This window comes from Triticum urartu, chromosome 6A (genome assembly GCF_056163025.1).
Source record: "Triticum urartu cultivar PI428250 chromosome 6A, HENAU_Tu73, whole genome shotgun sequence".
NCBI lineage: Eukaryota > Viridiplantae > Streptophyta > Magnoliopsida > Poales > Poaceae > Triticum > Triticum urartu.
In genome coordinates, this window is record NC_141878.1 from 482,135,944 (window position 1) to 482,151,086 (window position 15,143).

Sequence of the window (15,143 nt, forward strand, 5' to 3'; positions counted from 1 at the left end):
CGTGCCAATGTGCAACTACTTATGCGCCACTCTGCAACTAGCTAGATAATCCATTAGAAACTCATAAAAATAATAAAACAGATTGAAGACTAGTACTGTGTCTTAAAAATACTAAAGATTGCACATGTAGAAAAATTTAAAAACTACAAAATGATGGTATATGATTGAGAAGGAATGAAATGCTTATTGTCTTACTTGCCGAGCTGCTTCGGTACGTCAATGTCAATAATCTGGAAGTGCTCGATGCTGAACTTTGGGTAATGCTTCCTCCATAGCTGGCGTACTGCCCCCGCAATGGTAGAGGCGGTGTTCATCAGCTCAATGTTGTCCAGTGTCCTGTTTGAATCAAGAACTTCGAAGCGTCCGTCCCTCAAGTTAACACTGAAGACCCAATAATGCCTCCCTCCGTCCTTATCGGTTACATCTGCGCACTCAAGCACTGGCAGCATGACCTGCAAGCGTGAACGATTTCAGACACAAATACAAGCTGTAGCTAAGAAAAACAGTAAAAGACTTGGTCAAGTTAAAAACAGGTTGCAACAAGTATCTGCCAACTAACAGATGTGTCATGTGCAACTGGACATGCTGTGGGTGCCAACTAAAAAAAGATTGATCATGTGGGCACAACACTCACCAAGTCTTTCTTGTCGAGATGGTTCTTGTAATCAAACTTCTTGTTTATCTCATTCACATTGTGGATCCCTTGCTGTAATTTTATCTGCAGAGATTATAAAACATGGCTCAAAACTCCTTAGTAGGTGAAAGGCCTCCCTCAAATGGTCAACAAAAAAAGTGCTACAGAACAAAGATGAGGGTAAAAAGAAGGTTTTGGAAAAACTTACAGAAAACCTCAGTGGCATAACAACCTTCTTTGACCCTTCTGGTAAGTTATCCATGATGTGTAAGATTCCAGTCTCAATAACAATTTTTGACAACCATTGAACCGGCTTCATCGAATCAACTAACTCCTTTAAAGAAATGTAGAAAGCACCATACCTGATTATCTCAGGGCTGATTTTTTTAAAGCAATAAAAAGACAAGTTAGCTCGAAGGGTCACAGCAGCAAAAAAATGTGCATGAAAATGAAAACAGAACAGTGTGCAACTAAAAGCCCTGTTCTGTGCAACATGCTATGCTTTCTGTGCAACTAAGTGGCTGGTCCTATGCAACTGAAAAAGATATGTATGTAGGCTGTGGGGAGTTAGTTTACCTGGTAGCTCCATCATCTGCTCCTTTGTGATGCCTGACCCAATACAAGAGGGCAGCGTAAAGCTTGTTCACTACCTCATTGGTGCTGAAAGTCTTCTTCTTGTTGTAGTCGATGAATGGAGACCTTTGAGATACTGCGGGCCTTCTTACCCTCCTCTGTCTTCGTGCAAGAGGTGGTCCCGAAGAACTGCTCGTGCCAAGTTCTGGTTCTGCGCATATCGGGGTGTGGCAATTCTCTAGTGAACCAACATCTAGTTTTTGAGCTATTGCCTTGCCAGCATCAGCAGCATCACATCCTTCATTCACAGCTGCTGGGTCCAACACACACTCATCGATGCAGGTCACACCGGCTTTCGCTGTTTCTGCTGCTGGAGCAGGTGCTGGAGCATCACCATCTATGCCGAGGTCAAAAGATGGTGCATCGCAGAACCCGTCACCATGATAAGAGTTTGATCTTCGTAAGGGTTCAAGGACTAGGGCATCTCCTTGCGTCACAAACACGGGTGCATCATTCACTGACTTGGTTTGCAATAGTGTTGTAGTTGGCGGCCTTGGAGGCTTGCACCTACTTATAATGTCGAACACCTCCTCTTGTGTTAATGGTTGCTGAAAGTCAGCTCTTGGGAATGGCACTTTGATAGTTGGATCACCTCCTTTTGTGTTTGGCATTGAAGCATCTCTATGAGTAGGCACCTTGGGACTTGCAGTTGCAGTGGTGCCTTCCTGACCAGCTATGGTGGTTTTGACTGTGATCATGCTGCTAACTGACACATCAGTTGGCACACTGGTATCTGTAGTTGGCATCTTTCCAGTCTGAGTTGGCAGCAACCTAGCAGAACTTGGCACCCCTGCATCAATGGTTGTGGCTCGCAGCTCTCTCTCATCTCTGAACCCCAAATCTTTTGTGGCCTGTTCCCCCTTTGCGCCCCTGGCAAACTTGACAATCTTCTGCTTAGGTGGTTTTGATGGGACTGTTGAAAGGGGAGTCTTCCCCTTGATCTGTTGAACTTCTCTGACATTGGTTGGCTCTCTGCTCACTACAGTTGGCATATCAGTTTGAAGCACAGCTTCCTTGACCATATTTACTTCAGCATCTGCACTCACCATCTTCTCCTTGGTTTGAGGCAACTGCAGATTCTTCTTCATTGAAACTGCTTTACGCTTCTGGACCACATGAGGGTTTGCCGTGGATGTTGCCTTGCTCTTGCTGGAGCTTAGGTCTGGGAGCTGCTTTAAATATTCCTTTATTTTTCCTTTGAATGAACCCAGTCAAGACCCTTTCCTGCTTCCTCCGTATCAATTTGATTCTTTTCAGCATCACTTGATAAGAACAGGCTCTTGTCAATGGCAAAGTTGATTTTCTCACACATATCTTTGTCGCTGAAATCTGGCACGGGAAAGGTGGTTGGCAAAGCTGGCTTCAAGTTGCAGAGCTTGAACATATCAATGCTGCCCTGAGACTCTGTTTCGTCATTTTTCTTTGACTTCGGCAAATCCTTGTCTTTCCAGCAAGTTTTGTCGATCAACATCTGTAGTGTGCTCCTGCTACTCAATGAATTGCTGCTGCTCGCAGGGGTGGCATAAGTGCTAGTCCTCCTGGATGTGTTACCACCTGTACCACCAGAACCAGGGGCGTTGTCATCATCATCGTCATCGCTGCTGTCGCTGCCTCCATTGGATCCCCCTTTATCATCACCATAACCATCCTCGTCTTCTTCATCATCGTCTTCTTCCCTCTCACTGCCATCAGCTGCTGCGCCTTTGTCTTCTCCCCTCTCACTGCCATCAACTGCTGCCCCTTTGTCCCCATCCCCCTCTTTGGCCTCACCTTCTTCTTCCTCCTCCTCTGCATCACTATCTTCTTCCTTGTCCTCCTCCTCTCCTTTGTCCTCTTCTTGTTTGTCCTCCTCCTCCCCCTCCTCCTCCTCCTCCTCTTCCTCCTCATCCTCCTCCTCCTCTGCATCTTCTTCATTGTCATCCTCATCCTTGTCCTCCTCCTCTGATTCATCCACATATGTGTCCTCATCGTTGTCAGCATCTATCGCTGCTTCCATTTCCTCATCTTCTTCTGACTCATCCTCAACAAACTCTTCTTCTTCTTGTATAGTTGACCGCCGTCTCTTTCTTTTTGGAGCACGGCGTGACACCCCAGTTTGCATTGATGGCTGCTGTACGTAAGGATCAATATCTGGTTCCTCATCATCGATCTTGGCAACTGCTTCAATGAAGGTGCCAACCTGTTCAGTTACAGCCTTGCACAGCTCATTGACCACTTTCGCAATCTTCGCCTTTTTCTGCATCAACACAAAAAAGATTCAGTAATGATTCAGTTAGAAAAAATAATAAAAAGTAAAAATGTCTGTAACTGACCATGATGTGATAAGCAAAAACGACTAATACACACTTTCTGGCCAACTAAAAACATGATTCTAGCCAACTACACATGCACTGTGGCACAAACTAAAAAACATGCATTCTGCCAAAAGTTGATGACAATGGTTGTAAATGAACACTTTGACTGTCCAAAAGAACATGTGCAACTACAAAAGCTTATATGTGCAACTGAACATACATCACAGCCAACTAAATTCTGTATTCTCGCAACTACAAAAGTTATACATGTCCATCTGAACATACATCCCGGCCAATAGAAAAATATTGGTAAGTGATACAAGTTTCTGTATGCAAAATACTAACCTGCGGATTGTATGTTATTGGTAACTTGGATGCCATGAATGCTTCAGTTTGCAAAATTTCACCAAACAGTGGTGTCTGCTCCGTGCCTCTATACTCCTCTTTAAGCTGATGTGAAAAAAAAAGAAACAGAAAATAACAAGGTTATCAAAAATAGATTTGTGTGTTGAATGAAACCACACATTACAACCTGTGCAACTACAACAAGATACTGGGGTAGACAAATTCAACTATACATATATGCAACTGAACAAAGACACAAAAACTGTGCAACACACATGGCACCTAAAAAAAGTTTCTACCAACTGATGCAACACATCTGTGCAACAAGATTAGTAAAACTGTGCAACTTAAAAAAGATGGTGTGCCAATTTAAAATGAACATGTGTGCAGATTGCCAAACTGAAAGCTACAATCTGTGCAACTACATGCATTGTTGTGCCAGCTGATGACAGTTTTCTGTGCAATTTCCAAAAAGAGTGACCAGACATCAAAAGAACATAGAAGGAAGACACTGTTGGAAAAAACAAAAAAGAACTCACTTGTAATTTGCCGAACACACCAGGAGAGATAGTATCCTTCTTGATCACCTTGGCAATTAGAGTACTATCCCATGCATTCGATCGTATCGCGCAGTTGCTTACTGGGATGTCATGTACGAGCGCATCAAGGTATAGTATCTGCACCAGACCCAAACAAAAGAAAAGGCCAAGTTCAGTTATTGTTATGAGAATTTCAGCAAACTATAACTGCACAGAAAGAACAGGAACAGATGGAAAAAGTGGTCGTTTTCACTAACCATCAAGTGATACAAGCAGCAGCAGACAGTTTGCTTCTCCTGGTCCATGTTCCGGAAAGCTTCGTTAATGTGTTCTGCTACAAAGAGGCAGATATTTGTATTCTTTAGCATTTGATGATCTAGCACAAGTCCATAACACTTTGGGCTGAGCTTCAAGGCCGTGGTTGGTGCTAGAAAAGTGCTGAAGGCAACCGCAAGCCAGGCCATAAAGAATGTGTCATCCGTTCTTCCAGCCATATCCTGAATCATCTTGAGCCATGTAGTGATCTGGGGATGAGAATTTCCAGTTATGTTGAAAGCCTGTCTGAATCTCCTAGTGGCATCCTTGTCAACTAAATATCTGACTTTTGGACCCTTGTTTGGGAGATCAAATACCCTCTGAACACTGTCAGCATCGACACGGATCCTTCCCCTTCCTGGGAAAACCATTTCAGAGGTCTGTGGCTGGTAGGACTGCACGAGGAACTTAGTGAGGTCCGCTGGAAGTGTGTCTGATAAGTTCAATAGCCCCCCGACCGACCTCGAAACTAGCTCTGATTTCTGTAGTGGGGTTAGAGAGGCGTTGAAATTTGCAAAGCGCGCTGGTGATGCCCTTATCCTGCCTACTTGTGATGGTCGCTCCACATCTTCCCCTGGAGCCACCTCAACTCCTTCACCGCTGCCCTGTTGATTAGAAAATGAAAGCATTACACAAACATTAAACACAAGAGAAAAAACAAGAATGAAAAAAACTAGCAATCATCATTTGGATCAGTATTAGAATGAGCTATATATTCATAAAATGGATCATGCCAACTAATATGATGTATTTGTGCAACTAATAAAGCTCATGAGGACAACTGCAAGACTGCCAGTGTGCAACTGAATGTGCAACAATAAAAACAGTAAATAAAAAAAGAACGAGACCTGGCAGCTACAAAAAGTTCTAGTGGATGTGCAACAATAAGAAATGATACTGCAACACAAGAAAAACAGTAACTAAAAAAAAGGTTTGCAAAGAACTATTCAAATAGCTCATAAACACACACAAAAAACCCACATACCTCAGCATCTGCTGTTGGAGATGCGACAGCTTCTCCAGCAACTGCTACCTGCACAAAAAAATGACCACTGATGTCAACTATGAAAAGATGCCAACTAGTGAACTACAAGATGCCAACTAATGCCAACTAATGTCAACTGTATTTAAATCAATATGACTAGAGATGTCAACTACAAAAAAATGGACTTGTGTCATCAGCATGCAACTTACCTCAACATCCTCTTCCTGCTCAACACTCTGCGCAGGTCGTGGCTGGCGATTAGCAGGACGCTTCGAGTTCTGGCTAAGCGGCTGACTTCCAGAATGCTGATTAAGCAACCAAAAGAAAACATGAAAAAGAAGACATTAGCATACATGCATAAGTTGAAAATAACTCAAAAACAAAACAAAAAAAGGTTTGCAAAGAACTATTCAAATAGCTTATAAACACACAAAAAACCCACATACCTCAGCATCTGTTGCGGAAGATGCGACAGCTTCTCCAGCAACTGTTGCCTGCACAAAAAAATGACCACTGATGTCAACTATGAAAAGATGCCAACTAGTGAACTACAAGATGCCAACTAATGCCAACTAATGTCAACTATATTTAAATCAATATGACTAGAGACTACAAAAGGTTGTTATTGACAGACTAAAAACAAAATTAGTGGTCCAAACTGCTGCATAATTTAATCACTATCTAAAAAAGGCGAGAAAAACACTTATATTTGAGATTTTACTTACCCTAGAAGATGACTCAGCTCCCTTGCCAAGTGCTGCACGTCTAGTCCGCTTTACAACACGGAACTGATCAGCATCCTAAGAAAAAAAAACATGAGCATGGGAAAAAACAAAAAAATGTTATATGACTCAAACAAAACCAAAAAAATGGACTTGTGTCATCAGCATGCCACTTACCTCAACATCCTCTCCCTGCTCAACACTCTGCGCAGGTCGTGGCTAGTGATTAGCAGGACGCTTCGAGTTCCGGCGAAGCGGCTGACTTCCAGAACGCTGATTAAGCAACCAAAAAAAACATGAAAAAAAAGACATTAGCATACATGCATAAGTTGAAAACAACTCAAAAACAAAAGAAAAAAAGTGCAAAAAAATACATCTCCTTCATTGCCATCCGCATCTCCTCCTATTATAACCATTTTTGCCCTGCGGCAGGAAATACAACAAAGAAACATAGTTAGAAGATGTGGACAACCAACTACTACAATGATGTAGCCAACTGGGCAGTAAACCTTGTGCAAACTGGACATAAAAAAAGTCAACTAACTTTTTTTGCCTAGTTATTACTTGCCAACTGTGACAAGTAATACCTAGGCAGAAAAAAGTTAAGTAAAGGCAACAAGCTCAGTGAGATAACTTATTCTAAAAAAGCGTCCCTAGTTGAACATGAGGGGAGACACATGAAAACAACCATATTCACAACAAAAAGACTTGCACATTGAGAAAAATTAAAAAATGGAAAAATGGCAAGCATTGGTACTAATTTGCACAAATCAAGGGGTCCTAGTTGCACAAAGAACGAGAATAACACATAAACCACCACAGCCACCACAACGCTGGTGGATTGGGTAGATTATATTGGAAAACTGGCAAGCATTGGTGCTAAAATTGCACAAACAAGAGTCCCTAGTTGCACACAGCAGAGGGGAAAATAGCCAACTCATGCGCAAAATGAGTTAGAAGATGCGCAAAATGAAGTACAGAACCAACTAGTACATGGATGCACCCAACTAATCAGGCAACTTGTGCAACTGAACGACGCATAGACAGACAACCTAGCACAAAATAGCAAGCAAACTAAGCAGGGCAACTAGTGTCCATTGTAAAACACATGGACAACCAACTTGACCACAAAAGCAGAGCAACTTGTGCAACACAAAAACAGTATATATATACAGCCAATTAGTATATGGATGCATCCATCTAATTGTGCAAATGAACAACATATAGACGGTCGACCTAGTGCAAAACAGCAAACCAACTAAGCGGGACAAACTAGTGCAGGTGTAGAACATATGGACAGCCAACTAGTAAAAGTGATGTAGCCAACTGAGCAGGCAACTTGTGCAACTGAACAGTATGTAGACACCCAACTAGCAAAAAATTGGTGCAACTGCAGAATATAGGGATAGCCAACTACTATATGAATGAAGCCAACTGGATAGAATTTTGTGCAACTGGAACACAAGTGTCTACCAACTACGCGGCAACTTCTGCAAAACTCGAACACAACTAAGAGACAGCAAGTTCGAGAGACCGCAATTGCATAGCCAACCAGTTCATAAACTTCCTGCAGCGGCCATGAACATCGAATCAAGGACGAATCGTGGGACAAAAACCACCACCACCACTACCGCACAAAAACGAAGCAAGACACAGCAGAAACACAGCAAGGGCTCCCCCCCTATGCAGCCCGCCACATCCGCCACCCGTCGACCTAGACACCACCTCGCCACCGGCGACGAGAGAGAGAGAGAGGGAGGATAGCAGAGGGTAGTCGCGGACGTCTGCCTCGAGCGCAAATCCAACAACCACCTGCACCAACAACAAACGCATTCCCCCATGAATCCCCACCATTACAGATCCAATGACACTGTGACTAGTCGAACAGAAGCACACCCATCCCACCCGAAAAACGCCTACACCAAAACAACCGTGCGAGTAAGTTGACCACAGAAACCGCAGAAACCCTAGGAATCCCAGCCCGCCATTTTCGCCGCCGACGACCTCGAGACGACCTAGACCCCCGGCGACGAGACAGAGAAAGGAGAGATGCACTGGGTACCTGCAACGCCGACGAGGGCCAGCAGCAAATCCCCGCGCGGTCCACCGGAGATTTGGAGAGCCGTGGCGCGATTTCGCCGCGGAGCGAGAGCGAGGGCGGAGGAGAGGAGCGGAGAATGGGGGAGGAACAGGAGAGAAAGGGGGAGAAAGAGCGAGAACGGCTCGCGTTTCGAAAACGGCCGCCCACGATCTACGCCACGCCCGCTTACATGTGGGTCCACGCTCGTCCGGATAAGGACAAACCGCCCACGACCGCGCGGTTGGACGAACCGACCAGGCGACACCTGGCGCTCCCCCGAGGCCGATCGCAAGCGATCGTGCGGTCGCGAGCCGGCCGCCCGGATTGTCTATTTGGTGCGCGGCCACTTTTTAGATTTTAGGCTGTTTTTTTAGGTAAAATGGTTTTTTTAGGTAAAAATATGTGTTGGCATCTCCTCGTGCTTCTCAAATAAGGCTCGACGAGCAATGGGCCATGACAGGCTATCTCACCTCCGATCTCTTGCAGCCCAGTACGAAACAAGATCAGAAAACCGCGTGCCGTACGTAGTATCGTTCAACAGAGCCGGCCAGCCAGCCCGGGACAGGGTCGCAGGTGACCCCGAAGCCGCGTGCAAGCTACGCGATGCCATCCCCCGATCCAGCACGTTGGCGCCCGCGCGGACGGCTCGGATGCTGTCTCCGTGCTGCATATTCCCACCCGACCCCGATTCTTCCAGGCCAGGGCGGGCGTTGCAACGAACAAACAAACGCTGCTTTCAGAAGAAGGGTTCTTCCTTCTCCACTTCTTCTATCCCGTCACACGAGTCCGACGACGACGACTTGAGGGAGAAGACGAAGAGGAAGCCACTCCCGAAAGATTCGACGGGAATTTTGTTGTTCGTCCGGGGGATTCCCAGCGATCGGCCTATCTCCGGCGGCGGATGGGGCAGGCGTTCCGCAAACTGTTCGATGCCTTCTTCGGCAACAGCGAGATGAGGGTACGGCGGTCTTCCCTGTCAGATAGGAGATCACCGTCCCCCTTCTGATGCTCCTCTAAGAGCTGCCCGTGCTGTATCGTGCTGGTTCTTTTTCTTCGGGCCATTTAATTGATGTTGTACTCGATTTTCAGGTCGTGATGCTTGGGCTGGATGCAGCGGGCAAGACCACCATCCTGTACAAGCTGCACATCGGGGAGGTCCTCTCGACTGTCCCTACGATTGGTAGGTTATTCAGATTTTTTTTCTTGGTATCAGCTGAATTGTTGGTTAACTGAAGTTATATCAAGGCCTTACTGATGTGTTAAACTGTTAATGAGGGGAGGCAAGCGAGTTGTTGCTGTTGGTAGTAGAGGAATAAATCAACCTGCCGTATATTGTCTTGCGGAACGGGGGTTTGGGAACTTGCTTATGTAAATGTGGTTAGCTGAACACTCTGATCTACTCCCTCCGTTCCAAAATAGATGACCCAAGTTTAGTATAAAGTTGGGTCATCTATTTTGGAACGGAGGGAGTAATATTTATGCCTGATTTTTTCTTTCTGGTTAGCTGAGCACACACCCTTGCAGTTTAGATAGTAATAATCATGCAAGAGTCAACCAGTTAACCTGCTAGTCAGATTGGCCTTAACAGACAGCGTTCTTAAATCTTTTATGAGGTTTAGATGAAAAAGGAACTACCAAGTGCTGATGTTGCTTTTCTGCTCTTACTAATAGGGTTCAATGTTGAGAAAGTTCAGTACAAGAACGTGCTGTTTACAGTGTGGGATGTTGGTGGCCAGGAGAAGTTGAGACCCTTGTGGAGACATTACTTTAATAACACAGATGGATTGGTATGTTCCAATTACTCTAGTTATACAAACTTGACAGATGTATACCCGTCTTTTATCTTTCTGCTGAGGTATTTATGGTTGACCTTTCAAATGAAATTTGTTACTGTAGTTTGGTTCTTAGCTGGTTATGGAAATCCAATTTATGTTCTGTCTCTGTTCATTTATCTGGAAAGCTAGCCCAGGCTATCTTGTCAGTAATTTGTATGTTGAAATCTTGATTTTGGTCCCTCGCAAAAACAAAAACAAAAATCTTGATTTTGGCGTTATATTTCTTGTGGCCCATCTATTTCATTTTATTTTATTGCCATTTTGCACTTTTTGGTCCCACACATCAGGGACCCGAACCCAGTGGTGATAATGGAGCATAAGATGGCAAAAATTAAGGTGCCTATGAACACATTTAGTTCTTCAGCACATAGTTCAATTTCCTACATCTTGTTAGAGCTGGAGAAAGCTTTCAGTTCTTCATATCCTGCTTCTGAGCTCGTAGGTGAACTTGCTGACTAGTACTCCCTCCGTACACAAATATAAGATGTTTTGGATATTTCAATATGAACTGCATATGGACTGAAATGAGTGAACAAACACACTAAAACGTGTCTACTTACATTCGATTCACACAAAAAAAATCAGAACATCTTATATTTGTGAACGGAAGAAGTAGAAACATAAAGGGACCACTCATGAGCAGCTCAATTATCTTGATTCGACTTCTTAAGTTTCAGTTATCACTACTATTCTTATGCACAAAGAGTGCCAGCAGATGTTCTCACTTTTAAAAGAAATACATGAAAGTAAATTATTAGTAGCAACTTTTCTGATAATCTGGTACTAACCCTTAAAGTGTTGCTAGTATTTATCACGTACTGTACAAAGCCTATCTTTTCAAATTTAGAATTATACTTGGATTATTCTGTGTTTTTTAACCTGGTGGAACTGTGCAAAGTTGTTAAGTAGTAAGTTCTAATTGTCTACAATGTGAATATAGTTAATCTTACTCTGGACAGCTGATGTTTGTCAGTAAAACCTTATTAGTCATTAGGACAGCTAGATCATGCCCTTCATTCAAAACCTTAGTCTTCACTTATGTTTTCTTCTGTTTTTGGAAGACAATTGTAGGGGAAACCTCATCCGTATGAATAGTAATGTAAGTTAGCGTCTGTGAGGATTTGAACCAAGGTAGTGGGATTGTACATCCACCCCACTCAGTTGAGGTGGACTAACATTTGTTGTCTTTCTCTTGAATGATCTGTGTGTAACGTTGGACTCTCGATGTGTTCATGAACATATTCAACTATGATATATAAATTATAATAACATCCTCACCATTGCAGATCTACGTGGTTGATTCATTGGATAGGGAGAGAATTGGAAAAGCCAAAGCAGAGTTTCAGGTTTGTAAAGTGTCATGACTGCTCATTGATGTCTTATGTTTTCTTTGTGATGAAGCTAATATTTGGCATCTTTGTTGCAGACAATAATCAACGATCCTTTCATGCTTAACAGTGTCATATTGGTATTTGCCAATAAACAAGATATGGTAAGACTACAAAATTTGACCACTATTTTAAACGCAAACATGCTTGAATATATTCTTAAGATAACAAAACTTGACCGCCATTTTTAGCAGATATGAGAAGTCTCTGCTTGTTAGTGTTATGGACTGTAGGTGAATGAATAGGTGTCAGAATATATATTTGCTCTTTTGCACTCGTTCTCCACTCCTTTTGGTTGTGATAGTACACGAGACCATCGTTGCTGCTCCTGCCTAACATAGCTTTGTTGCTCATTCAGAAAGGGGCGATGACACCAATGGAGGTGTGCGAAGGCCTTGGCCTCTATGATTTGAAGAACCGCGTCTGGCACATCCAAGGTTCCTGTGCCCTCAAAGGTGATGGTCTTTATGAGGGCTTGGACTGGCTGTCAAGTACTCTGAAGGATCTGCAAGCGTCCGGTCGCCTACCCTCAGGAGGGACCTAACAGTTCTAAGTAGCACTTCTGCTTATAAGATCCTAATGCTCATACTAACAACCTTTGGATGAAAGATGACACCAGAAAGAAAGAAAAAGATACTGGTGAGGAACACCTTATAGCCACATATCCAGTTTTCGTGATAAGCTTCGGTGTTGATTCTGCTGAAGAAAAGACCTTGCTTGGGTCTGACCGCATCAAATTTACCTGTACAATCTTGTCATGGATAGTGTGGATTCTCTAATTCGTGACATATTTCATGTAAATTTTCCTGTGAGTTTAGAGAAGCTAACCATCTTATGCTTTTGTTCACATATGAGGACTGGAACATAATGTTATTGATGTAAATTTTCTGTAAGATAATTTTGGCATGATACAATTTATGCCCCCCCCCCCCATCTCTTGTCGTAGTTGACTGTTTGGTTTCTGGAGGTTTTTGTTTTGGTGGATTGCTAGTGTTCCCTAGCCTCTGCTTTCTATAAACGCAGGCACGTATGGTCTTCTCTCTAAAACGAAAATACTTGCCGAATCAAAGAGGAGACTTGCGCAGGCCAAAAGGGTGGATGCCTTTGTTGGTTTGCTATAGGAACGTACCATTCTTCTCTGAATCATGCACCTAAATTTCATATTAGCAAACACTGTTACAAACTGAAACTGTTATTTCTGGGTTTGTCAGTTGTACCGCACGTTTATTTATTTATTTTCGTATTTTCTACATGTGAGCAAAAAAAAATGGCATTCCACAAAGGGGAAACTAGATTGAACAATCTTTACCGGTTGCACTGGGTTATGGCATCTTCAACGCGTCTACATTCATAGAGATAATGAACATAGATAACTCTGTGTAGCATTGACGCCTATGCCTATGAGACATGGAAAATAATACTCCCTCCAATTCATAGTTTGAATTTTTCTTGTTAGAAAATGGAAGAGAAAACCGAGCACACTCGTACCCTTCCACAAAACCGGTAGCTTTTGAGAAAAAACCAGCTCCCCTTCGCGACGTGTTGATCGAGGAGTTTTTCTCACCTATGACTTGCAGGGATTGGGTAATCAATACCTGAACCCCGTGGGGGATGACTCCCTGTCATGATCTCCCATTCGATTAACCCCACGCCGCCGGTTCCGTCGCCTTGACAAGAGACACACATACAGGAGAGAAACGAAGCTGATTTTTCCGGGGAGGGGAGGGGGGGGGTAGGAGCTGATTTTTTTTCCATGTGGTTTTGAGGGGTTTGGGTTGGGGTACATTGCCGAATGCACCAGATCAAACAATTTGGGATTATTTCCTAGTGGGGTCGATCCGTGTGGATCCCCGTAGTTTGGGCCCAAAAGCACGCTGGGGAGGGCGTAACCGAACATAGCCTTAGAGTGAGTGATCCCTCCGCCAAGTGATATTTGGGTCTGATAATTTATTTTTCTAACAATGATCGATGATTTTGCATATATTTTATCATAGTACAATGTGACTACGATAATTGCGGGGTCACTATATGAGTTTGTTTCAGTTATGTTCTAAATATGCTTTTAATGTGGGTTTGAAAACCAGTTCATGTTCTTTTTTTCTTGAAAAACACTTTCTCTTATATTAGTGTATTAAATGTTATTACAATCGTTCTATACATCATTCGCCATGCAGTGCGAAAAACTATTTAGGAGAAAACCATCCGACCTATTATCAAAGTTAAATTTAGCAGTCCATGGGCCATCGTATTGATGCTTGATCTTCAAAAGCTTAAAGCTATGAAGAAACTTAGTGATGCTCTTCTTTAGATTAACAAGAGGAGACCTGCCAAGGTTTTCATTTGCAAGGAAAGAAACCACAATCACACAATCATCCATGGATGTATCTCTTCTCCTCTTATACAAGGGCTCTAGATGAGTCAAATCCAATCCCAAAAATATCCCATGGAGGCCAAGAAAGTCATAGGAACAAACAGGGAGGAAATCCATGAAGAATCCTGTCCGTTCTGGGCGATTTCGTGCTTTTTCTGGGCCTGGTATGACCGCCGATATGACCCATCCTGGTCATACTGTGCGTCGTCAAAAGCTCTGGACCCCTTCGGTATGGTGTCCATAACTTTTGCATACAAACTCCAACATTTAGGCTCGCTGGAATCACATGAACGTCGGCAATGTACCTATGGTATTAAATATTTATTCTGATCCCTTTGAAAATATATTATTATTTTTACATTTCAAATGCCTAAGTCTGGTGCTCGGAAGTCCTCCGCATTGAACTCATCTTTGAGCTTTTCATCATGCTTGGTCCTTGGTTGCTCCCAAACACATGTAAACTCACAAAAAAGTATAATAAAAACTAAATAAAAACATAAAATATGCAATGCTCACAATGAAAAGAGTGAAAACAAGAAAACATGCATAGTGGACATATACTTGGTTCAATGGGACATTACATATGAAGATAATGTGCAACAACTGAACTCTAAAAATGCGTAAACATAGTCATCAATAATCACCTAAATGACCCTACACTAGGGTGGACAACAATAATGATGCCCGTGGGCACTGCTTCCTTCTGGAAGGTGTTGTTCATGTAATGTGCTCGCTCTTTTGTTCATATGAACTCTAGCGAAACCTCAAGTCATCTAGGCGATTAGATAATGGTGGCCCTTGTGCCTCGCATAATCCTTAGGGAATATCCTTGGAATTAGCACCGGTGGGAGGGCCCATAGTTGACAATGATCATTAGAGGCGGTGCATCGACAATGTGATCTTCGTTCGACCAAAGTTGCGGAATGGTTGGTGGGTGTTTCATCTAAAGTTGCGTTGTTGAGTTTGTGACATGTTCTTAGATCATCTCGTTCCTATGTGACA

At 43.2% G+C, this 15,143-nt stretch overlaps 1 protein-coding gene across 1 annotated transcript; it reads left to right on the forward strand.

Moving 5' to 3' along the window:
- The first annotated feature begins 9,255 nt into the window (after positions 1-9,255).
- LOC125514230 (uncharacterized) lies at positions 9,256-12,684 on the forward strand. Its single transcript, XM_048679521.2, has 6 exons — positions 9,256-9,505; positions 9,637-9,727; positions 10,219-10,334; positions 11,669-11,728; positions 11,809-11,874; positions 12,129-12,684. The coding sequence occupies exons 1-6, from the start codon at positions 9,449-9,451 to the stop codon at positions 12,312-12,314; spliced, it is 576 nt and encodes a 191-aa protein (XP_048535478.1). The 5' UTR covers positions 9,256-9,448; the 3' UTR covers positions 12,315-12,684.
- Positions 12,685-15,143: the final 2,459 nt, after the last annotated feature.

Coding starts and splice junctions, on each gene's coding strand:
- LOC125514230 (XM_048679521.2), top strand. CDS start 9,449: ATGGGGCAGGCGTTCCGCAAACTGTTCGATGCCTTCTTCGGCAACAGC. Junction 9,728..10,218: donor CTCGACTGTCCCTACGATTG/GTAGGTTATTCA, acceptor TCTTACTAATAG/GGTTCAATGTTGAGAAAGTT. Junction 10,335..11,668: donor TTAATAACACAGATGGATTG/GTATGTTCCAAT, acceptor TCACCATTGCAG/ATCTACGTGGTTGATTCATT.